Source organism: Neoarius graeffei, chromosome 6, assembly GCF_027579695.1.
Source record: "Neoarius graeffei isolate fNeoGra1 chromosome 6, fNeoGra1.pri, whole genome shotgun sequence".
NCBI classification, from domain to species: Eukaryota; Metazoa; Chordata; class Actinopteri; order Siluriformes; family Ariidae; genus Neoarius; species Neoarius graeffei.
Genome location: NC_083574.1, coordinates 3,377,336 through 3,401,689, shown reverse-complemented (window position 1 = coordinate 3,401,689; position 24,354 = coordinate 3,377,336). Strand labels below are relative to the sequence as shown.

General features: G+C 39.9%; 1 protein-coding gene across 1 annotated transcript in view; it reads right to left on the bottom strand.

Annotated features, from left to right (window-relative positions):
- kiaa1549lb (KIAA1549-like b) overlaps positions 1–24,354 on the bottom strand; it is a 105,256-nt gene that overhangs the window by 74,490 nt on the left and 6,412 nt on the right. The window contains exon 2 of the mRNA XM_060922816.1: positions 5,771–6,124. Within this exon, the coding sequence (XP_060778799.1) occupies positions 5,771–6,124 (354 nt within the window). The remainder of the gene's footprint in view (positions 1–5,770; positions 6,125–24,354) is intronic.

The following is a 24,354-nucleotide window of genomic DNA, read 5'->3' as shown; positions in this document are numbered from 1 at the left end:
GGTAGTGATATTTTTGATGGTGACAATTCTGATGATGGTAATTCCAGTGATGGCAATGATGAGCCTGGTGATAATTCTGATAGTGATGATCCTGAAGGTGATAATACCAATGTTGATACTTCTGATGGTAATGAAGTTGATGGTGATAATGTGGCTGTTGATGATGGTGATAATTCTGTTGATAAATGCAATGGTGATGATCCTGGTGATAATTCTTTTGGTAAGGATGCTTGTGATGGTAATAATTCTGGTGGTGCTGGTGTTGGTGTTAATTCCAGTGATAATAAGGATGGTGATGGTAGGGATGATCCTGGTAATAATACTGATCTTGATACTTCTGATGGTAATGAAGTTGAGGGTGATAATTCTGTTGGTGATAATGTAACTGTTGAAGGTGATAATTCTATTGAAATACCTAATGGTGATGATCCTGGTGATAATTCTTTTGGTAACGATGCTTGTGATAATTCTGGTGATGCCGGTGTTAGTGATAATTCTAATGATAAGGATGATGACAGTGATGTTCCTGGTGATGATTGTATTGGTGATAATTCCAGTGATGAGAATGAGGAGGATGCTCCTGGTGATAATTCTTTTGGTATTGATGCTGAAGGTGCTAATTCTGTTGATGATAATGCTGCTGCTAGTGGTGGTGTTGATGTAGGTGATGAATCTGTTGGTACCAATTCTGATGATGATGAGGATGATGATGGTGATAGTTTTGGTGGTGGTGATGATGATAATTCTAATGGTAATATTTCTGATGGTGATAATTCTGATTGTGATGATGGTGAGACTTCTGGTGGTGATGACACTGCTGATAACTCTGTTGGTGATAATACAGATGGAGATAATTCTGATGACCATGATGCTGAAGGTAACAATGATGATAATGAAATCAACATCCTTGATGGGGATATTGACACCAAGGATGGTAATTGTTTTGTTAATGCAGAATCATAATAAGATCTGAATGTTGTTAATATTGATGATGTGGTTGGGGATGATGCTGATGGTAATTCTGTTGAAATTTCTGATAGTGATACTGGTGATAATTCTGAGGATGGTGATGATGCAGGTGAAAATTCTGAGAATGCAGTTTCTGGTGATAAATCTGATGGTGATGATGCCACTGATGATGATGATGATGGTGGTGGTGGTGGTAAGGATGCTGATGGTGATAATTCTGAAGCTGATGATATTGATACATCTGTTGGTGATGATGCTACTGATGATGATGTTGAGGATGCTGGTGGTATTTCTGTTGGTGATAATTCTGAAGGTGATGAGACTGGTGATAATTCTGATGGTAATAATGCTGTTGATGAATATGATGGTAATGATGCTACTGATAATGATGATGAGGATGCTGATGGTGATAATTCTGAAGGTGATGAGACTGATGGTACTTCTGATGGTGAGGATGATGGTGATAATTCTGAAGGTAATGATGGCACTGATAATGGTGGTGATGCTGGTGATAAATCTAAAGGTGATGATGCTGTTGATAAATCTGATGGTGATGTTACTGATGATAATTCTGACAGTGATGATGCTGTTGATGAATCAGATGGTGATGATGCCATTAATGATGATGAGGAGGAGGAGGGGAAGGATGCTGGTGGTATTTCTGATTGCAAGGATGCTGATGGTGATAATTCTGAAGTTGAGGATGGTGCTGATAAGGGTGATGCTGATGATAATTCTGGTGCTGAGGATGGTGGTGATATTTCTGATGGTGAGGATTCTGCTGGTGATAATTCTGAAGTTGATGGGACTGGTGATAATTCTGATGATAATAATGCTGTTGATGAATATGATGGTAATGATGCTACTGTTAATGATGATGAGGATGCTGATTGTGATAATTCTGAAGGTGATGAGACTGATGGTACTTCTGATGGTGAGGATGATTGTGATAATTCTGAAGATAATGATGGTGCTGATAATGGTGGTGATGCTGGTGATAAATCTAAAGGTGATGATGCTGTTGATAAATCTGATGGTGATGTTACTGATGATAATTCTGACAGTGATGATGCTGTTGATGAATCAGATGGTGATGATGCCATTGATGATGATGAGGAGGAGGAGGAGGAGGAGGAGGAGGAGGAGGAGGAGGAGGGGAAGGATGCTGATGGTGATAATTCTGAAGTTGAGGATGGTGCTGATAAGGGTGATGCTGATGATAATTCTGGTGCTGAGGATGGTGGTGATATTTCTGATGGTGAGGATTCTGCTGGTGATAATTCTGAAGTTGATGGGACTGGTGTTAATTCTGATAGTGATGATGTGATTGATAAATCTGATGGTGATATCACTGATAATGATGATGTTACTGGTGATAATTCTGACAGTGATGCTGATGATGATGAATCTGATGGCAATGATGGTGAGGATGCTGGTAGTATATCTGTTCTTGATAATTCAGAAGTTGAGGATGGTGATGATAATGGTAATCGTGGTGATGCCGGTGATAATTCTGATGATATTGTTGATGAATAAGATGGTGATGATGCCACTGATGATGATGCTGGTGGCATTTCTGATGGTGAGGATGCTTCTGAAGTTGAGGATGGTGCTGATAATGGTAATGCTGATGCTGGTGATAATTCTGAAGTTGATGAGATGGATGGTAATTCTGATGGTGATGATGCAGTTGATAAATCTGATGGTGATGATTCCACTGATAATGATGGTGAGGATACTGATGGTGAAAATTCTGAAGTTGAAGATGGTGATGATGCTGGTGACAATTCTGAAGGTGATGAGACTAGTGATAATTCTGATAGTAATGATGTTGATAAATCTGATGGTGGTGACACCACTGACAATAGTGATGATGCTGGTGATGAATCTGATGGTGAAGCCACTAATAATGATGGTGAGGATGTTGGTGGTATTTCTGATGGTAAGGATTCTGATTTTGAGAATTCTGAAGCTGGGGATGGTGATGATGCTGGGGATGATTCTGAAGGTAATGAGACTGGTGATAATTCTGATGGTGATGATGCTATTGATAAATCTTCTGGTGATGACACCACTGATAGTAACGATTGTGATAATTCTGATGGTGATGTTGCTGTTGATGAATCAGATGGTGATGATGCCATGGATGATAATGATGCTGAGGATGCTAGTGGTGATATTTCTAAAGTTGAGGATGGTGCTGATAATGGTGATAATGCTGGAGATAATTCAGCTGGTGATGCTGGTGATAATTCTGATACTAATGAAGCTATTGATAATTCTGTTGACAATGATACTGGTGACAATTCTGACAGTGATAATGATAATTCTGATGGCGAAGATACTTGTGATAATTCTGCAGGTGATGGTGTTGTTAATTCCATTATACCTGCAGGTAGATCAGTTTGTGTTCCTGATGCATGAGCTGCTAATATATTCATGGTGGGTGAAGACACAGATGGTGTTCGCTCTGACAAAAGAGATGTCCACCTTGATGCTGGAAACCTAGCTGGTAACATTTGGACACCTCTTGTGTTTAAATTAACTGATTCAGTTGAGGATGTTGTATTTAATACCATCTGCAAAGAATGTGTTGTATTGCTTGTTGAAGAAAAGGACTGACCATTTTTAATTACAAGTATCTTCTGCAGTGCAGGTTTTATGTGACTAAAACCTCCAGTCACTGCTGGATTTGATTTACGTCCTTCTGATCTAGCCTTTAATGTCAAAGTGGTATTGAAGCCACTATTCATGGATTTCTCTTTTCCAGTGAACTTGTCTTTTGGTCTTGTAGGTGTAAGGTTCAGGCCTTGTTTTGATGATACAATAGATGTAGTTTCATCAGTAAATGTATCTTTTGATACTCTTGTTTTAGCTGAGAAAAATAAAGCATTCTTGGTTAATATTCCAGATGTTGTTGCCATTTTTCTGTCTGGGGATGTGAAATAATCTAATCTCTCCACATCAACTTTAGTTTTTTGCATCATATTATGAAGAAATGATGGTGTGGGAGAAAAAGGCACATCAGAGGACCTCTTGGTAAAATTTGAACCCAAGAACTTCAACACAAAGGAAGAGCTTGTCTCTATAGGTGTCTGCACTGAAGTTGAAGCAATACCTGAAAAGAGATTTTCTTGATCAAAGTTATTACTGAAAGAGTTCTCCATTTCTGTCAAATTAATTGGGGTGTACGTTTCTTGGATACGTCTTTCAGGACTTAATGTAGTTACAAAATTGGGCACGATATAATTTTGAGAGGTTATAGACTTTCTGTCCAACAGGATTGATGTCTTGATACTTGACAGACTATTAGCCATCTGTTTTGCTGTAGAGCTGGAGAAAATGGCAGATATTAAAGGTTTAGACAAGGTCACTGCCCTTGCTGTAGTCTCAGAAGAGACGGTGTCAATTCTGTGAGACGGGAGTGGTGTTGATGGGCTGCTGGTTGGTGCTACAACCCAAAAACTTTTTGCTATCTCTACAGTGCCATGGGTTTTCTGAGTTCTGTTAATGCTAGTTTCATGAAAACTTGCACTCGTCAAGTATTCAGCAAATTCAGAAGCTGTTAGCATTGACAACATCTTTTCAGACTTTGTATCAGAGAAAAAGGAGACAGGTTTCTGCAGAAAGCTCACTGGTGTTGGCTTATTAGTTGGACCAGACAAATGGATTCTAGAAAAAGAGACAGGTGCAATAAGTCGAGACTCCATGGTTATGTCTGTCTCCAAAAGAGAGTTGAGAGATGTAGCTCTAGGTGATGTATTTTTGGCTTGCCATGGCTCCTGTGTACTCAGATATACTCTATCTAACATCAGAGATTCATGGTTATTACTGGAATTGTTATCTTTCCAATTTAGATAATCAACTGGAATTTGCTTAGTTGGTGTTCTGAGAAATGATTTGTACCCTGGAGAAGCTGGGGTTTTATATATTTCAGAGAAACCTCTTTGAGAAACCATCAAATGAGTGGTTATGAAAGAATTTGAAGGTACTACTCTCGTTTCGTTTAAGGATAACACTGCATCTGAATATGCCTTGGGGTGAATCAACTGCTCTTCAGCTTCAGCAGATGGAGTTGCAGATTCTTCATAAACCTTTGCAAACATGCTGCTTTTAGAGCCATGTAGCTGCATTTGGCCATCATTTGATGTTTCCTGTGGGATTGTGGATGCAGATGGAAAATAACTATACTGCTTTCCATGATCATAAATTGTTCTAGTAGTTCTCCAGACAAAAAACTCACTTGGGTTACGAGACAATGAAGTCAGTCCTTGTGATCGTTGTCCTGAGAGGTGACTTACTGGGGATAATGGTGGGTTAGGCTCTAGACTGAAGGGTCCCTTTGACACTGGGCTCCTCGTTATGCTTTGGCCAAATGGCTTGTTAAATTGCATGTGTGTGTCATACTCTACTGGGGTGTTTGAGGTATTCTTAATTGAAAGTGGTTTATCGGAGTACAGTGTGTAAGAACCAATGTCTGGGGCAGTTGATCTTGGAACAGAACTAGATAAGGAAGGGGGGTTACGTGCTGGTATTGTTTCTTTCAATGATGACCATAATGAATCTGAATCTGAAGATGATGACCGTAAAGATAACGATGGTAATAATAAGGATTTTATTACTGGTGACAATGTTGTAGATAATGATGGTGGTAGTGTAAATGAAGGCAACATTGACAAAGGTGGGGATGCAAATGATGATGACGACGACGACATGATATCAGTGGCAACTTGAGGTATAGGCGGAGATGGTGGTTGAAATTGGATAAAATTGGAAATTGTGTGTGTGCTGAACACCAAACCTGAAGCTGAAGACTGATTTCTAATGTGCACCACAGCTGAGGACGGAATCATAAAAGATGGCTCTGCTCTCTGAATAGAACCTTCTGCAGAGGAATGGTTAGTTTGGTTGGTGCCCTTAACAGGACTCTCGAGAGTGGAGCCTGAATGAAGAGTGATCTGTGTTTTCGTAACTGTTCTGGCCAATAGAGACTTCTCTCTCATGTCTCTTTGTCGATTTGTAGGATCAGAATGGATGCCAGACACAGAATCCTCATTGATCAGAAGCAAACCAGATGGCCAAAGAGAAGGGGTGGACATGGTTGCTTGGTCCAGAGATGATGCCAATGATCCAGACGCCTCGTAATTTGTTTCATCTGTGGGAGAAGAAATTTGGGTGGTTATACTGGGAACAATTCATCTTTACAATGCAGAACTTTAGTTCAAATCCTATAGAAGATAAAAGCTATAATTTTCCTGTCATATATTCAGGAAGTTTCTTTGTAGAGCAGGCAGTTAGAATTATAGCTCTGCTGAACAATACAAAGCATTCAAAGCACAATTATTTTAAAAAGCCTTTAAAACACTTTGAACAGACCGAACAGAACTGGTGTAATATTTTGTAATTTCAAGGAAAAAAAAATCTAAATGATGATCATTAAGCATTACAACAAGAAGCATCTGCTCAGAGTCTATACTTTTACTTCATCAAAGTTTTCCTGCACAGCACCCTTTACACCACAGGGCCCCCACACACACACCTTTATAGAGAAATATATAAACAAATGGTGCATTTACAGACACATCAGGATTCTTTCTGTGCAGGATATCTGGGAGAGGTCTGGCGTCCATCCATCCAACCAGTGTTGTAGTCGAGTCACTAAACCTCAAGTCTGAGTCCAGTCTCGAGTCCCCAGTTTTCAAGTCCAAGTCATTAAAAAAAATTGAGTCGAATCCACGATTGATCCGAGTCAAGTCCGAGAACAAGACTCCAACCGCACCATTTGACGGCGGCTGTTTCAGCGCCATTAACATTAGTTTGTTCCTGAACATGGCATATGAACAGGTGAATGTGCTTCTCTTTATCAGGGAGTGTGAAGTATTCTGTCAGAGATGGTTGGGAGACGGATGTAAGTGCAGAAGGTGTGTTTATTAATACAAGTGAAGACGGTAAACAATCCAGAATGGCAGGCAAAATCGTAAAACAGGTGATAGCTCGAGCGAGACACAAACAGGCTATCGTAGACTCAGCAGAATCAAAAACAAACAGGAAATCAGGGATCAGGAAACCAAACAAGGAAATAATACTCGGTAATGTGTCAGCAACACAACTCAATACTTTGCAAAATAAGTGTGTTTTCACAGTTTTTATACAGGTATGCTGATTGTGCCTTAATCCTGTGCAGGTGCGAGTCGTTTACGCGAGAGTCCGCTTGGCGTTGTCCAGAGCGCCCAAGAGTCTATCTGATGCACGCACCAAGGCGCGCAGGTGTGACACTCTTGCACAAAATTAGTACAAAAATTAATGTAGATATACAGTGGTGCTTGAAAGTTTGTGAACCCTTTAGAATTTTCTATATTTCTGCATAAATATGACCAAAAACATCATCAGATTTTCACACAAGTCCTAAAAGTAGATAAAGAGAACCCAGTTAAACAAATTAGACAAAAATATGATACTTGGTCATTTATTTATTGAGGAAAATGATCCAATATTACATATCTGTGAGTGGCAAAAGTATGTGAACCTCTAGGATTGGCAGTTAATTTGAAGGTGAAATTAGAGTCTGGTGTTTTCAATCAATTGGATGACAAATCAGGTGTGAGTGGGCACCCTGTTTTATTTAAAGAACAGGGATCTATCAAAGTCTGATCTTCACAACACATGTTTGTGCAAGTGTATCATGGCACGAACAAAGGAGATTTCTGAGGACCTCAGAAAAAGCGTTGTTGATGCTCATCAGGCTGGAAAAGGTTACAAAACCATCTCTAAAGAGTTTGTACTCCACCAATCCACAGTCAGACAGATTGTGTACAAATGGAGGAAATTCAAGACCATTGTTACCCTCCCCAGGAGTGGCTGACCAACAAAGATCACTCCAAGAGCAAGGCATGTAATAGTTGGCGAGGTCACAAAGGACCCCAGGGTAACTTCTAAGCAACTGAAGGCCTCTCTCACATTGGCTAATGTTAATGTTCATGAGTCCACCATCAGGAGAACACTGAACAACAATGGTGTGCATGGCAGGGTTGCAAGAAGAAAGCCACTGCTCTCCAAAAAACTTGCTGCTTGTCTGCAGTTTGCTAAAGATCACATGGACAAGCCAGAAGGCTATTGGAAAAATGTTTTGTGGACGGCTGAGGCCAAAATAGAACAATTTGGTTTAAATGAGAAGTGTTATGTTTGGAGAAAGAAAAACACTGCATTCCAGCATAACAACCTTATCCCATCTGTGAAACATGGTGGTGGTAGTATCGTGTTTTGGGCCTGTTTTGCTGCATCTGGGCCAGGACGGCTTGCCATCATTGATGGAACAATGAATTCTGAATTATACCAGCGAATTCTAAAGGAAAATGTCAGGACATCTGTCCATGAACTGAATTTCAAGAGAAGGTGGGTCATGCAGCAAGACAACGACCCTAAGCACACAAGTCGTTCTACCAAAGAATGGTTAAAGAAGAATAAAGTTAATGTTTTGGAATGGCCAAGTCAAAGTCCTGACCTTAATCCAATCAAAATGTTGTGGAAGGACCTGAAGCGAGCAGTTCATGTGAGGAAACCCACCAACATCCCAGAATTGAAGCTGTTCTGTATGGAGGAACGGGCTAAAATTCCTCCAAGCCGCTGTGCAGGACTGATCAACAGATACCAGAAACATTTACTTGCAGTTATTGCTGCACAAGGGGGTCACATCAGATACTGAAAGCAAAGGTTCACATACTTTTGCCACTCACAGATATGTAATATTGGATCATTTTCCTCAATAAATAAATGACCAAGTATAATATTTTTGTCTCATTTGTTTAACTGGGTTCTGTTTATCTACTTTTAGGACTTGTGTGGAAATCTGATGATGTTTTGGGTCATATTTTTGCAGAAATATAGAAAATTCTAAAGGGTTCACAAACTTTTAAGCACCACTGTAAATGTCTTATTTCAAATTATTATCGTATGTTACCAAATAAAATTTAAAAAAAGTCTGAAAATTAGGGCACGAGTCGGACTCGAGTACTACAAGCCTGCATCCTACTCTCTTACCAGTCAGTGTACATCTGTTTGACATACTCAATGATATCTTGGAGCCACTATGGTTCATTTATTAGGATTTGCAAGTCTGACAAATAATAAACAGGATGTTGTTGCTAAGGCATGTCAGGCTAATGGAAGCTCAGTAAAAATGTAGCACATCACTCTGAATAATTAAAGGTGCCCTTCCACCAAAAACGTTTAATACTGGCTCTTTTTGAAATGCCATAGTTCACTCCGAGTTGCATATGCATGCTGCATGTGAAAATGTAATTCTACTCCCATTCCCTGTATTAGCTTATGAAAGAAAATAGTTGGAAAAACGAACGAATCTGAAAAAGCCCTACGAACTTATGTCATTTCGAAAATTAGTATTCATGGCCTCGTCCACCTTGGCTTGCGACCGCCCATGGGAAGAAAGTTCAGATTTAAGCGCGAGGAGAGATAGCAGAGCCCATCTCGTCAGTAGCTAACGAAGAGGACCTAACAGCAAGTTGAAAACAAGTTCGTGCCTGTGTTATTTGTGGCAGTAACACATCAACGTTGCATTTCTTGCCCAAGATAGAAGAGGTAAAGAAGAAATGGTTGGAATTTATCTTTGGAACACCACCAGCGAAGTGTAATGCAGCGTTAGTACTGTGTTCTGATCATTTCAACCACAGTGACTTTTCAAACTTCGGTGCCTTCAGTAGTGGTTTTGCTTTGAGGTTGTTTTTAACACCTGGATCTGTACCGTCAAGACGATCGACCACCAGCTCACAAGCTGTAAGTAAAACATGAACTTTTTGTTCAAAGGTTTTTGTTACAAAATAGCATGTTCATATTCTCCACGGGGCGGCACGGTGGTGTAGTGGTTAGTGCTGTCGCCTCACAGCAAGAAGGTCCTGGGTTCGAGCCCCGGGGCCGGCGAGGGCCTTTCTGTGTGGAGTTTGCATGTTCTCCCCGTGTCCGCGTGGGTTTCCTCCGGGTGCTCCGGTTTCCCCCACAGTCCAAAGACATGCAGGTTAGGTTAACTGGTGACTCTAAATTGAGCGTAGGTGTGAATGTGAGTGTGAATGGTTGTCTGTGTCTATGTGTCAGCCCTGTGATGACCTGGCGACTTGTCCAGGGTGTACCCCGCCTTTCACCCGTAGTCAGCTGGGATAGGCTCCAGCTTGCCTGCGACCCTGTAGAAGGATAAAGCGGCTAGAGATAATGAGATGAGATGAGATATTCTCCACGTTAGCATGCATGACATGGTCACAAGCTCGGCAGGGATGAGAGTTTTCCACTTTTCGGCGGATTTCCACTTTTTCTGAGTAAAAAAACGACCTTTTTATATTATGCCAAATCCGTTGAGAATTTTTTTTATTAATTTCGTGGGGTTGGGGTATGTTCCTTCATGCTGTTCAAACTTTATTAACTCCAACGATGTTTACACATTATTTGTAAGTCGCCATCTTTAGTCTCGTTTAAATTCCGTTGAATGTGATGTAAAATTCGTGTTATCTACATTGTTATTGGTCAAAACATCGATGTCGAGACCATAATAGCCAATCAAAACAGTTTTTACAAAGACACCCACATCCGCTTGTTCTGACCCACTGGAGGTAGCGTCACAGTGCTGTTAGCCAATCAGAGGTAACACGTTTACTGATTGCTGTTAGCCAATCAGAGGTAATACATTTACATGTCATGAATATTAATGAGTAAGAGCTGAAATCCTGTCGTTCTCCCGCCACCCACTCCTCCACCAAACTAGAACAGCCTGAAACAGGAGAACCACAGCATTTTTTTTTTCACCAAAACCGGCTCACAGGGCATTCATTCATACTAGAGACCACCGCACAATTAATGAAAAAACGATGCAATGAGACCTTTAAGAGAAAAGAAAAAGAGAGAAATCTCAAAGGGTTTGCTGAAATACACAAAAAGGACACGGTGTTAACAAATTATCAGAACAAAATACAAACCAGTGGTAATTTTGACACCTATTTTAGATTTTAGACTTATTTTAGTCATTTGACTATAGTTAGTTTGAGTCTAGGGGTGTGTCTCAATTCACGTATTTCTGTACTTACACATGCTACAGTAATTTGAGTGCACAAGTGCGTTCACACTGACAAACATGCCAACATGCATTGCACTACGAGACCTGGATGGCGTCCTCAAAATGGTCAAAAGGTTGCGTGTTCATCGCTGCACAAGTTTCACCATCAGTGGTCGCCATCTTGGCTATGTAACGGTAAAGGGAGGGACTACTAACTTATTTTCAGCCAGTTAGAGGACGGCATGTCATTGACACCAATGTATCTATGCACACAAGCAAGGAAAATCAAAAACATTCATTTTTAAGAGGTGAGGAAAAAAGCTGGGAGATATTTTTTGGCAGGTGATGCAACAATCGTGGTCAAACGTCGACATGGTCATTTCCGGTAAGTGCACAAGTTGCCATGTTTGATTTGAGACAACACTACCATGTCGAAAGTCATGCACTATGCAAGAACGTATACGCTCACCGTCCACTTTAAAAGGAACTTCTTGTTGATTCTAAGATCCCTGTTCTTGGCTGCAGGAGTGGAACCCAATGTGTTCTTCTGCTGTTGCTGAGATGCTTTTCTGCTCACCACGGTTGTAAAGAGTGATTATATGAGTTACTATATCCTTCCTGGCAAAAGATCTCAAACTGCTCAATCTGGCCATTTTCTGATCTCTGACCCTCTCTTATCAACAAGTTTCTGCCCACAGAACTGTCGCTCACTCAAGTAGATGTTTTTTGCACCATTCTGTGTGAAAGATACAGCATTCGAAGTAAACAAGCTCAACCATAGAGGTCAACTAAAACTAACCACCAGTATGTTCTTACTCAAGTTTCCAAAAGTAAGAGTAATAAAATTCAGAATGTTTTACAAATACCTTCAATGGGTAAACGCTTTCTCCGTCTGAAATGAAAGATGTGTCGTGAACACATTTATTATATCATGCGGTCAGCAAATGTATTACACACGCAGTCTTCTGGCCCGCAGGGATTCAGTGTGAGGAGAACAGGACAAGAGAGACTGAGGTGTGTGATGTCATGCACTCCAGTTTTACACCAGAGTTTATAACAATGACTTACTAGAAACGGTGAAGGTCATGGTGTCCCTTTGTTCCACTATACACCTAGTGAGGAACTGACACACTTTCCATCTCCCTGAAGTGTACACTTACACTGGGCAGGATCTCATGTGCAGCACAACATATCACAAATTCCTCCTTCAGTCTTTCCGTACACATCCCTCGATCAAAATGTCCTTCGGAACAATCCTGCTCAGTTGGACAGAAACTGATAGTGAGTTTTTACACATCATCATCATCATCCAGTGCTGCATATGAGAGCAGATTCTCTCACAACGGCTAGATTACAGACCTCTGCTCCCAAAACACCAGCCAATCAATAGCTCACAAATATTTGTCAGAATGCTGAAGAGACCAAATAAAAGCTGACTCTGCCATTTATTAAAAATGAACCTGTGTTGAAAATAGACTGGCACTGTGCGTCTAATAAGCTCTACAGCGATGATTCAATTCAGTGAATAGACCTGAATAATATATTGCAAATATAAATTTAATAAAAAGCAAATGTGAGATATGAGATACAACCCCGATTCTAAAAAAGTTGGGACAAAGTACAAATTGTAAATAAAAACGGAATGCAATGATGTAGAAGTTTCAAAATTCCATATTTTATTCAGAATAGAACATAGATGACACATCAAATGTTTAAACTGAGAAAATGTATCATTTAAAGAGAAAAATTAGGTGATTTTAAATTTCATGACAACAACACATCTCAAAAAAATTGGGACAAGGCCATGTTTCCCACTGTGAGACATCCCCTTTTCTCTTTACAACAGTCTGTAAACGTCTGGGGACTGAGGAGACAAGTTGCTCAAGTTTAGGGATAGGAATGTTAACCCATTCTTGTCTAATGTAGGATTCTAGTTGCTCAACTGTCTTAGGTCTTTTTTGTCGTATCTTCCATTTTATGATGCGCCAAATGTTTTCTATGGGTGAAAGATCTTGACTGCAGGCTGGCCAGTTCAGTACCCGGACCCTTCTTCTACGCAGCCATGATGCTGTAATTGATGCAGTATGTGGTTTGGCATTGTCATGTTGGAAAATGCAAGGTCTTCCCTGAAAGAGACGTCGTCTGGATGGGAGCATATGTTGCTCTAGAACCTGGATATACCTTTCAGCATTGATGGTGTCTTTCCAGATGTGTAAGCTGCCCATGCCACACGCACTAATGCAACCCCATACCATCAGAGATGCAGGCTTCTGAACTGAGCGCCGATAACAACTTGGGTCGTCCTTCTCCTCTTTAATCCGAATCACACGGCGTCCCTGATTTCCATAAAGAACTTCAAATTTTGATTCGTCTGACCACAGAACAGTTTTCCACTTTGCCACAGTCCATTTTAAATGAGCCTTGGCCCAGAGAAGACGTCTGCGCTTCTGGATCATGTTTAGATACGGCTTCTTCTTTGAATGGTAGAGTTTTAGCTGGCAACGGCGGATGGCACGGTGAATTGTGTTCACAGATAATGTTCTCTGGAAATATTCCTGAGCCCATTTTGTGATTTCCAATACAGAAGCATGCCTGTATGTGATGCAGTGCCGTCTAAGGGCCCGAAGATCACGGGCACCCAGTATGGTTTTCCGGCCTTGACCCTTACGCACAGAGATTCTTCCAGATTCTCTGAATCTTTTGATGATATTATGCACTGTAGATGATGATATGTTCAAACTCTTTGCAATTTTACACTGTCGAACTCCTTTCTGATATTGCTCCACTATTTGTTGGCGCAGAATTAGGGGGATTGGTGATCCTCTTCCCATCTTTACTTCTGAGAGCCGCTGCCACTCCAAGATGCTCTTTTTATACCCAGTCATGTTAATGACCTATTGCCAATTGACCTAATGAGTTGCAATTTGGTCCTCCAGCTGTTCCTTTTTTGTACCTTTAACTTTTCCAGCCTCTTATTGCCCCTGTCCCAACTTTTTTGAGATGTGTTGCTGTCATGAAATTTCAAATGAGCCAATATTTGGCATGAAATTTCAAAATGTCTCACTTTCGACATCTGATATGTTGTCTATGTTCTATTGTGAATACAATATCAGTTTTTGAGATTTGTAAATTATTGCATTCCGTTTTTATTTACAATTTGTACTTTGTCCCAACTTTTTTGGAATTGGGGTTGTACTTGAAGAACATGGATGAGAAAGAACATTCATCAATGTTGCAGTTAGATCTGGCATTCATGAAAGCCACCATGTTGGAATCTAAACATTGCCATTTCAAAATGTTCTATTTCTATTGCTGTTGGGGTTTCGAGATGCTTCGCTGCTCCTCACACACACCGTGTATCCTGTGTGTAAATGTTTTGCCGAGATAAAAAACGTCCCGCATTTTACGATTCCGAAGATCACCGAAGCAAGCGAGCGACAATATCACGTGACCACCGTGGGGCATGGATCTACTTTTAACCAAAACTAGTCGGCATGGGCAAACATGGCGGACTCGGCTCTTTCTCCAGCGGAAAAGAAAAGGAAAGCCTTCCTAGTGAGTGCAACTGCAAGATAGAGCGAGGTTAGATGACGTGTCATTTTTCTAGACAGATAACTAAATAATTCTAGCGAGCGATTAGCTACCTTAGCCTTAGAATGCATGGGCTCGACTCCATGGTAGCAACGATGGAGTTCTACACCTAATGTTTTGATCTTACAGAGAAAAGATATAAATATTCGTCTTTTGTTTGATGGATCTATTCGCGAACATCAACCACAAATTACATCCCTGCGACTCAAAACTCTCCGAGGTCGATGCAGAGTCACGATGTTTTCCTGGTGGCGTCGCCATTTTGATGTGACATAGTCCATAGTTATGCTAATTAGTTAAAACTCCTCCCTCACGTTCGGCTGTTTCCTGTTTCCATCGGGCCGTACTGTTTACCTCAAGAGGGAGGAAAACGATCCCAAAATGAAGAAAAGAAACCCTCAGGACATCAAAATTATCACATCTCATCCACATGATATTGTTTTTGCAAGACAGAAGAAAATGCCATGCATAAAAAATAAATAAAATTTCAGATGACTTTGCAGTCAGCACCTTTAATTGATGCATTGAGCAAGTAGAGTGAATTGGTGCCACACGTGCAAATTCATAAAAAAATATTGCGATTCAATTTGTTTGGAAGTTCAAAAAGTTAAGGTTGGGGTGGGGGGCGGAGTTAGCACTTGTATCTTTTCGTACCTGTTCGTTTATATGACTGAACAAAATCAAACCACAATCGTTTTGTATTTGTTTATATTTTATATAAGATCTTGTTGGTTTTACATTACGGCAAAATGTAATCGTGATTCTGAATAGGCGAGGGGTGACACAATACAAATATCATGTTATGATTCTTAAAAACTTTTTGAAGATACACAATATATACTGTATGTATTATGAGGTTTGCTAATAAACCATCAGAAAAACTGTAGTGTTGCCTTTAGGTATGGAACGAGTCACCCAATTCACGATTCGGTTCATGACATTAGGTTCACAATTCAATTTTCCCACAATATTAAAAAAAAAAAAAAAATTAAGAAAATTTTATTACCAATAAAAAAAGTCCCATTTATTTTCATATCATCAACAAATATTCCTTTTCTTAAATTAAAAAAACCTCTTTGTTTCATTTTCTTAATAACCAACAATCATTTACCCACATTTGTAAAGTTTGGAGTAAAATATAATAGCCCATTAACAAAAATGTACCTTGAAAGGTTTCTTCACCTCTGGCCCTCACCATCTCGAGATCAGTCCCCCCGTGTCACCCAGAGCTCTGGGGGTGAGTTGCGAAAGAAAGACAGGAACCCCATGAGTTCGCAATCTTTATTCACAAGTCCCCCATGAGACGAGAGAATACAGGAGATTTTATATGTATTATCTATGTGGATGAAGTGACATCACTGCTTGATATCTGTCTATGTGTGTGTGTGTCTGTGTGGATATGCAGCTGTGGGTGTGTGTGGGTGTGTCTATGCTATGTGTATGCGTCGTAGGATGTCAGACTATGGTGTGATGGTATGATGACATAGGTCAGTAAACCTTGGACTGAGCAAAATGCATCTTAATTCCATCAATATGTATGTGTGAGAGTGAAACCTTGGATCAATCATGAGCAAAATGTCCTGTATACATTTCATATCAGCGGATGTTCTTAACGACAATTTTTAAACAGACATGTTTAGTCTAGCAAAGAAGTGTCTATTCCCCTGGACGAAGGTCACACAGTAACTTGGTCAAGTTACACAGGAATAGTTTAGAATCACTGTTATAGTGTCATAGTTTAAAATAATAAAGGATCTTAAAAAGCTCTAAAATATTATCATAGTCTTAACACTAAAACTATAAAACTAACTTAAGTGATCACTTAATGCAGCTTTACATCTACATTAAATCTAACATTCAATCATTTCAATTTCAAATTCAACACTGGTTAAATCTAACATCTCATCTCATCTCATCATCTGTAGCCGCTTTATCCTTCTACAGGGTCGCAGGCAAGCTGGAGCCTATCCCAGCTGACTACGGGCGAAAGGCGGGGTACACCCTGGACAAGTCGCCAGGTCATCACAGGGCTGACACATAGACACAGACAACCATTCACACTCACATTCACACCTACGGTCAATTTAGAGTCACCAGTTAACCTAACCTGCATGTCTTTGGATTGTGGGGGAAACCGGAGCACCCGGAGGAAACCCACGCGGACACGGGGAGAACATGCAAACTCCACACAGAAAGGCCCTCGCCGGCCCCGGGGCCCGAACCCAGGACCTTCTTGCTGTGAGGCGACAGCGCTAACCACTACACCACCGTGCCGCCCTAAATCTAACATACCTTTTATTAAAAATGACCAATTTCTTCATAAAGGTTTCTAATGTACAGTACTGTGCAAAAGTCTTCGCCCCCCCCCCCCATTTTTTTTCATACTAACTTTATTATAGATTTCTATTTTATGACTTCTACATTATTGAGTCAAACATTACAAAAACATTTTAGGAGTTCCAAACATTCTTTTTTTTCCAGCATGTAAAAAGTATGAATACTTTTTAAACCTGTGCACAACATGTGGACTTTTATATGTGTCAATGTATCTGCCATGGCTTGTCTTCGTCTTTGGTTTTGTTTGTGTACCGTCCCTGTTCACTCACACTATATTACCCAAAATGCACCACACCGTTAGTTACATCGGCACGCTAATTGCATGTATCTCCATTGAACCGGCAGTGGCATCTACCCGGTGAGTTTTGATCATTAGCGGCACACATTACAAACCATAAACACAGTTACTTTACCGTTTAAATGCAGTTTAATCCAAACATCCTAGCGAACAGTAAGATAACTTCTGATTCTGCTCCATTTTCCATTCCGTTGTTGATATTGGTTTCTTCACAACTCACACACTTGCATTTATTAGCACTGATGTCTCCCTGGTCCGTCTGACATGGATTCCCCGTAGGAAGCGCGCGCCTCGGGTGAGCGATGTTTTTAAGTTCCACCTTGGGCTAGGGAAAGTTTACTGGTTGTAGGGGTGAGTGTTGTGTCTTTTGTGATGTTTGTGTCATTTATGTTAACTGTGGGGATGGGAAATGTATGTAGGTATAGTGGTAGATGTTTGTTATGCATTTTAATGGTGAATGGAATGTTGACATTTTTAATCTTCACTGTGAATGTTGATTTGTTTTGGTTTGTACCTCTGTGGTGAATGGATTTATCCAATCATTTACATTGGTTTTCATTGGTGGTTGTGTTTAGGAGGTAAGTTGGCCAATTATAGGATTATTACTTTTCCTATCCCTGTTAATTATCGTATTACTGTGCATTGTATTTCAGCCAATCATAGCACTCCGCATATTGTGGGCTCAGCCAATCAGAGGGTAATTGGTGGGATATTTAAAGGGCTGTATTTTCTTTGTTGTTAGTGTTTGACAGGCTCTGGTGGAGGTGAGACCCTTGTAAATCAGAATTGAGAACTGTGAACTGTAAGTACTGTTGTTGCAACTTGTCGTGAGGTTGCCTTCCAGTTCTATGTGTGTTTATTTAGTTATGCCTATGATGGCCCGTTTGGTTTCTTTTTGAAAGTCTTTTGTTTGTATTTTGAGTACTTCTCCGCATTGTAAAATAAATCACACTCATTTACTTTTAAAATCTTCGTTCTCGTTGTACTCATTTGGTGGTGACGCTTGGTGGAAGTGGGACAGCAACGGTACCCTTTCACACAGCACAAAATTAAATGTTACAGGGGGGAAAAATGGTTTGTAATATGTCTGAGCAGCATATTCCATAAGAGAGCACTTTTCAGATTAAAAAAGAAAACATAATGAAGGCTACTGCTCATTTCCTACAGCGACAGCTCATTATTTCCAAAACCTACAGCTCATTTCCTTATAAAACTGCACTCATTGTACCTGAGACTACTTTTTTTTTTTTAAAGCAAAGCGAATTTTGTCTCATACCAAGTATTGACTTTGCATTTATTCATTTATTATGGCTTACTGCTTCCTGTTTATGGTATTTTTTAATGTTGAAACATTTTCATTATTTTTAAGCCATTTTTGGTCGACAGCATTTCTTTATACGTGCCTAAGACTTGCACAGGACTGTATCTCACCATCTTTATGTGCTGATGCATAGCTAATTAGACATGCATTTTATTTGTTCAGAGTTCATTAACACCATCAAAAGCATGCACAGATAGCTCCTTTATGCACTCCTTTACTGTCTCAGTATGTGACCTAATTTACAGGATTACGCTATCATTCTTCTGTACTCGTATTTTTCTTTTTTTGCACAAAATCTTTCCTGCTCAAACTAGACATGTTTAAAAAACAAAACAAACAAACAAACAAAAAAAGATTCGACCGTCTGAACATTCTCATGCTATGCCTCTGTAAGAATCTCTGGGAATCAGGAAGTCCAGCTGACTGTCGCTTAAACAAGTCGGATCGATTTAATAAGGCCGAGCTCATCAATCTAACTCCTCGGAGAGTGACCTACTGAATGTGACACCATTTTGGCTGAGCTCAGATACTGCAGTATGCACTGACGCTGTGTGTCCTTTTGTCCACGAAGGCTAAATCAGTGACTGAATCTAGGTCTGTTCACTCTCATCCCTTTCTGGAAGCTAAGAAACCTTAATTACAGGTTTGATGAACCCTTAAACCAAGGGTTCTCAGCCTTTTCTGCTTCAAGGCCCACCTATTCATACTTTAAAAAAAAAAAAAAAGATCAATTATTTTGGCTCATCTATTCTATTAGAATCTAATAATGTATTGTAAAGTGTGTTAATGGGACGCGACATCACTCCCTGTTACAGATGGGAGCCCAGGAATTAAATAAATGCAATACAAAGAAAGTCTTTAATTGCAGGTATTGTATTTAAAACTGTATGGATGTGCCAGAAGCCAAACCCATGCATGCAGGTCATTCTCACTCAAAAGGGATTAATGATCCAAAAGTGGAGTCCGGTCCATTAACACAAGAACTTATTGCCATGTTTAAGTTCAGCAAACAAACAAGTTATTAAAACCAAAAAGTACACTCAAAAGAAGTGGATACAGAACCCACTCAATGGGATTAGATCCTTACACGCTAACAAAGAAGGATTTTTTTTTTATGAAAGGAAAACTTACTCGCTAAATTTGACATTAGTAGAATACATTTTGATCCTATTGTAGCCGGAACTAAATGCAAATACAATATTTATGCATACTGTTAATTAACTTAATGCGAAGATAATTAACAGATAATCAACATATTTTAATTTTTTTAAGATTGTGTTTATTTTTAGTCTTTTGTACTTGTATCTGTACATGCACAACCCCACCAGCTCTGCTGATCAACTTATGTTTAAATAAAGTCATTCATTCATTCATTCTGAGTTGGAAAATTATCCATCCGTCGAGTTCCCCAACATCTCAAACTACCTGGTGCTGCAGATATCGTTCTACATGGACACACAGATAAAAACCTGGAAGAGCATGAAGGAGAACAACTTTTTATATGTGGCTGGGTTAAAGAGCTGGAGAGCAGGACACTACAGGATAAATCCTGTATCATTTTTGCCCGGGTAAGGAAGAATTTCCGGGCTTTGTCCGTGTCTTTACGATGGTTGCTAGGAAGCTAAAAGTTTTAGTAGCAGGTGTAAACAAACCACAGCTGCTCGATTCTCAATCCTCCCTGCTCTTCTCTTCCAGCAGGCATCACAGATCTATATAATTTACCCACAAATGGATTTATTTATTCTGTCCACTGTGTGTGCACGCTCTGTGTGCGCGCGCGCGCATGGGGGTTAAATGCAAAGGAGGAACGTGACAATAATAAAGACTTGTTCTTCTTAATTTCTTCCACTTGAAAGGTGTACGTCAAACCAGATACGGGACGCTACAACATCCTAAACTATTTAGTATTTGGCTTCAAACTTGAAAAAAATTTCATGGCCCACTAGATGGCGCTTCATGGACCATGGTCCAGTGGTTGAGAAACAGTGCCTTAAAGAACCCATGAAGACCCTTATTTTCTCAGAGTGTGTGTACAGTATTAAGAGCGGGTGTGGTACAATCTCTTAATCATTGGTCCATATTAACAGAGCGTAAAGTCTTTTTGTCTGGACCAAGCCATAGGCTTTTATTCCATATTTTGTTGCTATTTTATTTTTTTGGGGGGGGGTTGTTTTCGAGTAGAGTTTTTATTTTGTCCTCATTTGGTTCACTCTGCCATTTTCTTCTTCTTTAGGGTTTTTTGGTGGTTGGCAAACCAACTTAAAGGTGCATTACTGCCACCAACTGGGCTGGAGTGTGGAACAGGAGATATTTGCATTTATATAGGAGACTATATTCTTTTAGCCATTCCTGTTTCTTTTAAATGCTTGATAAAGTGATATATCTGACTTGATGCGCTCTGCCATTTTGTTTTTCTCCACTCACGCTATATGAGCTGATATCCTTGTCGTAGTCAATCAGAGCACACGATTGCTGATATCCAGTGAATGTGGATAGACTCAATATTTTTGTTTTGTGGTGTTTCATAAAATATCCACGAATACAGAAATCTGAGATCCAACTAAAAATGGACTCTCGGTCACTCATCTATTTTATGCAAAGACCCCGTTTAGAAAAATGACACTACAGCTTGAGCTCACGGTGTTACTAACTGCTGGGGTTTTATATCTGCATTTTGTGTTCAGACACACCGCTGAATTGTGTCGTTTCTCGCCTGGGCTTCATGTTAAAATCTCGGCTCTACAGTACGACTTAAATCTGTGCTTTTTCTCAATATGGAGGAGGAAACAGCTTTTGTGTGTGTGTGGGTGTTAGCGGTGGAGGAGTTGGCATCCGAGTACTGAGGAAAACGTCCACGAGGCCGTGTGCAGCACATGGCTAATTTAAGCTTCTCTAAATCTACTGTAGTCTTGTACTGATCCACGAAGCCGTTAAAGAACCCAGTTTTCTAAAAGTGCTCCTACTAAGAGAGATAGATGTAAACTTACACTCGGGGCAGATTCTGGGTATTAAGAAGAAAATAATGAGCAATAATGTGGAGTTTGGACCAAACACATACCCAGACAATACACACACACACACACACACACACACTATTTGGGGTGGGTCTTTGAAGGATTTGTTGGATAATTACAAGGCTTTAGATTCTAAAAAACACCCTTCTAGTTGGTGATACTGAGGATTTTACTTCAAAAACTCTGTTTCATGCTTCAAATATCCATATCTAACTCCAAAATGATGACATACACAGGATGTTTATTAAATTCGGCATGCACGCTCAATATTTTTATTTGTAAATGTTTTACAATGACTTCATCTAGCTCTATTTTACCAAACATAAATAAGCTAGTCGCCTCATTTAAACCACTGAGAGCTTGAGGAGGCGGGTACGAAGGATGAGTGATGCAAAAGCATCATTTGTCATATTTTTACTGAACGTGGTGTTTCCTTGCCCTGAAATTTTCTTTGTCGCTCACATTAAAGTAAAAACCTCAAGCTTGTGTGACTTATTGCGTACCGCGGGATACCGGTCCTGATACACAACTCCTATTTCTATCTGTCAAAGGTCTTTATTTCATCATATAAAAGTACATATCAGAGGTTACAAATTAAAATATTATTATTATTATTATTAATAAATTACAATTATGAAAAATACTACAATATCTTAAAAGAAAAGGGAAAAAAATATGGCTACATTATATTAAAATTTTAACCTATAAAAAAAAAAACCTATCCTTAAAAAGTTCCGTGTTTATCTGATACAGGTTCTATTTCTAAGGTGCTCAGATGATTCTTTACAAATAGCAAGGAAGTGATGTGAAGAATGAGCTCGAGTTTTAATTTTATTAAAGCGAGACGGCCTTTTGATTTCATAAAATCGGTGAAATTCAGTTCCGTCTGAAATGTGGTCATTGTGATATCTGTTTATTTCTGTAATATCTCACAAAATATCAGGCCATTCTGTGGCTGGGAAGTTATTTAATTTGAGGGGATTAAAGCAAATAATGTGCATGAAATCGCTCACTTGGCGCAGTCAAGCAGACAGAGGAAGTCCGTGTGCGCATGCGCAGGTTTACCTTCTTCTTCTTCTTTTGGGTTTTACGGCAGCTGGCATCCACAGTGTTGCATTACTGCCATCTACAGGTTTACCTTTGAGCGTGCACTGACAGTTCCATCATTCTGTCGCTAAACGAACAGCTGATCACACCGAGGTGCTCGCTGAGCGCCCATATTTATTAGTTTGGTCCTGCGTTTCCTTTCCTTCGTATATAACAATGTCTTTTCTTCTCGCTTTCTTTCCGTTACTGTAGTCGCTCTTTCACGTTTCATTCCCACACTCACGTCCTCCATTTTTCTCTCCTGTTTCAAATTTGTATCCCACAATGCCTTGAGCGAATGGGGAAAGCCCACCACGTCATGCATGATGTAGTGTCTTGTATTGGGTCATGGTGAAGCAGGAAAAAATAGCGGAGAATTCAGGGCCAATTGGCCCAAAATTCATTAATTGTTCTGTTTAAAAAACTAATAAAACTGGAAGTCTGTGATTCGAATTCAGTAACTTTTGGTCACTAAACAAAAATAATTGGGTGTCGGGGAAAATTCTTTTTATGACCTACACTTGAAAAATCTGAAAGGTGGTATAGCTTTAAAAAGGCGGCGAGGTCACACTTCTCCAAAAGATCCAAGATGTTAAAACTAGTTGATGTACAGCGTCTCTTATAGCATCGTTTTAAAAAGCATTGTACAACGGTAAACTCTGAAACATCAACAACTGGAAAGCTGTACAATGTCTATTTAGAACACGTTATCTCCAGACTACAGGGACCTCTGTGATGACATTGAGGACAGACGACACCACTACAGACGTAACATGAATGATCTGGATTGGTGAAAAAAAATCATTTCATTTCATCACCATTTTCACGTGATGGATCTTGAGGAGAAAAAAAAATGCACATCTCGCTCTTCTCTCTTAAAATCACATTAGTCTGAATGAAGATCGAGATTCTGCTGCAGGCTGGAAACATCCTGTCATGAAGCAGAGAGAGAGAGAGAGAGGCAACCCGCCTTCACTTTCTCCAGCCTTCATCCCATTTGTTAAAATTATGAACAGTCACTCTGGCGGAGATCCAGACAGAGATGTGAGCAACCATCTGCTTCTGCTCCGTTTCTCTTTCTGAATGAACTCGTCCTGTCTTTATGGACCGTCCCAAACTCTATAACACGGTTCACAAGCCACTAAAACATTGACCTGCACGGAGATGGAACAAGTAGAACAACGTCATGATGTTTTGTTACTCATCCGAGAGGCTTCATCATGAGGCTGACCTCCAGTAAATTGGCGTCAAAACCAACAATGCAAAAGGTGTTGATTAATGTTCAAGTCGTTCCAGTTGCAAAAGGGTAGGTTGATATTAATGCACTCATTCTAATCAGGTTATTGTTTCTATAGTAACGGCTCATTCACAGGGACTTCAACAGCGTGCGCGTCACTGATCGTAAGCAGATCCAAAAGCATGTCAAATCACTGATATGGTGAAGTTTTCTGTTAGGACAGGCAGCGTGTTTATTAAACACTTATGGAAGTTTCAGCGCTTTGTAGCCGTCAGAGGTAAAAAGCTGTAAGTACATTTTCCAGCAGACGTCTCTGTAACATCACAAGCTCTGGGTGTGTGGGTTTTTTTTCTCTTTTTTTTTTTATAACTTTTTTAAACTTATTGACTTCAGTAGAGACGACGAGGACAAGCTGGAGCGAGAACGACTTTCACAGACGTTCCATAA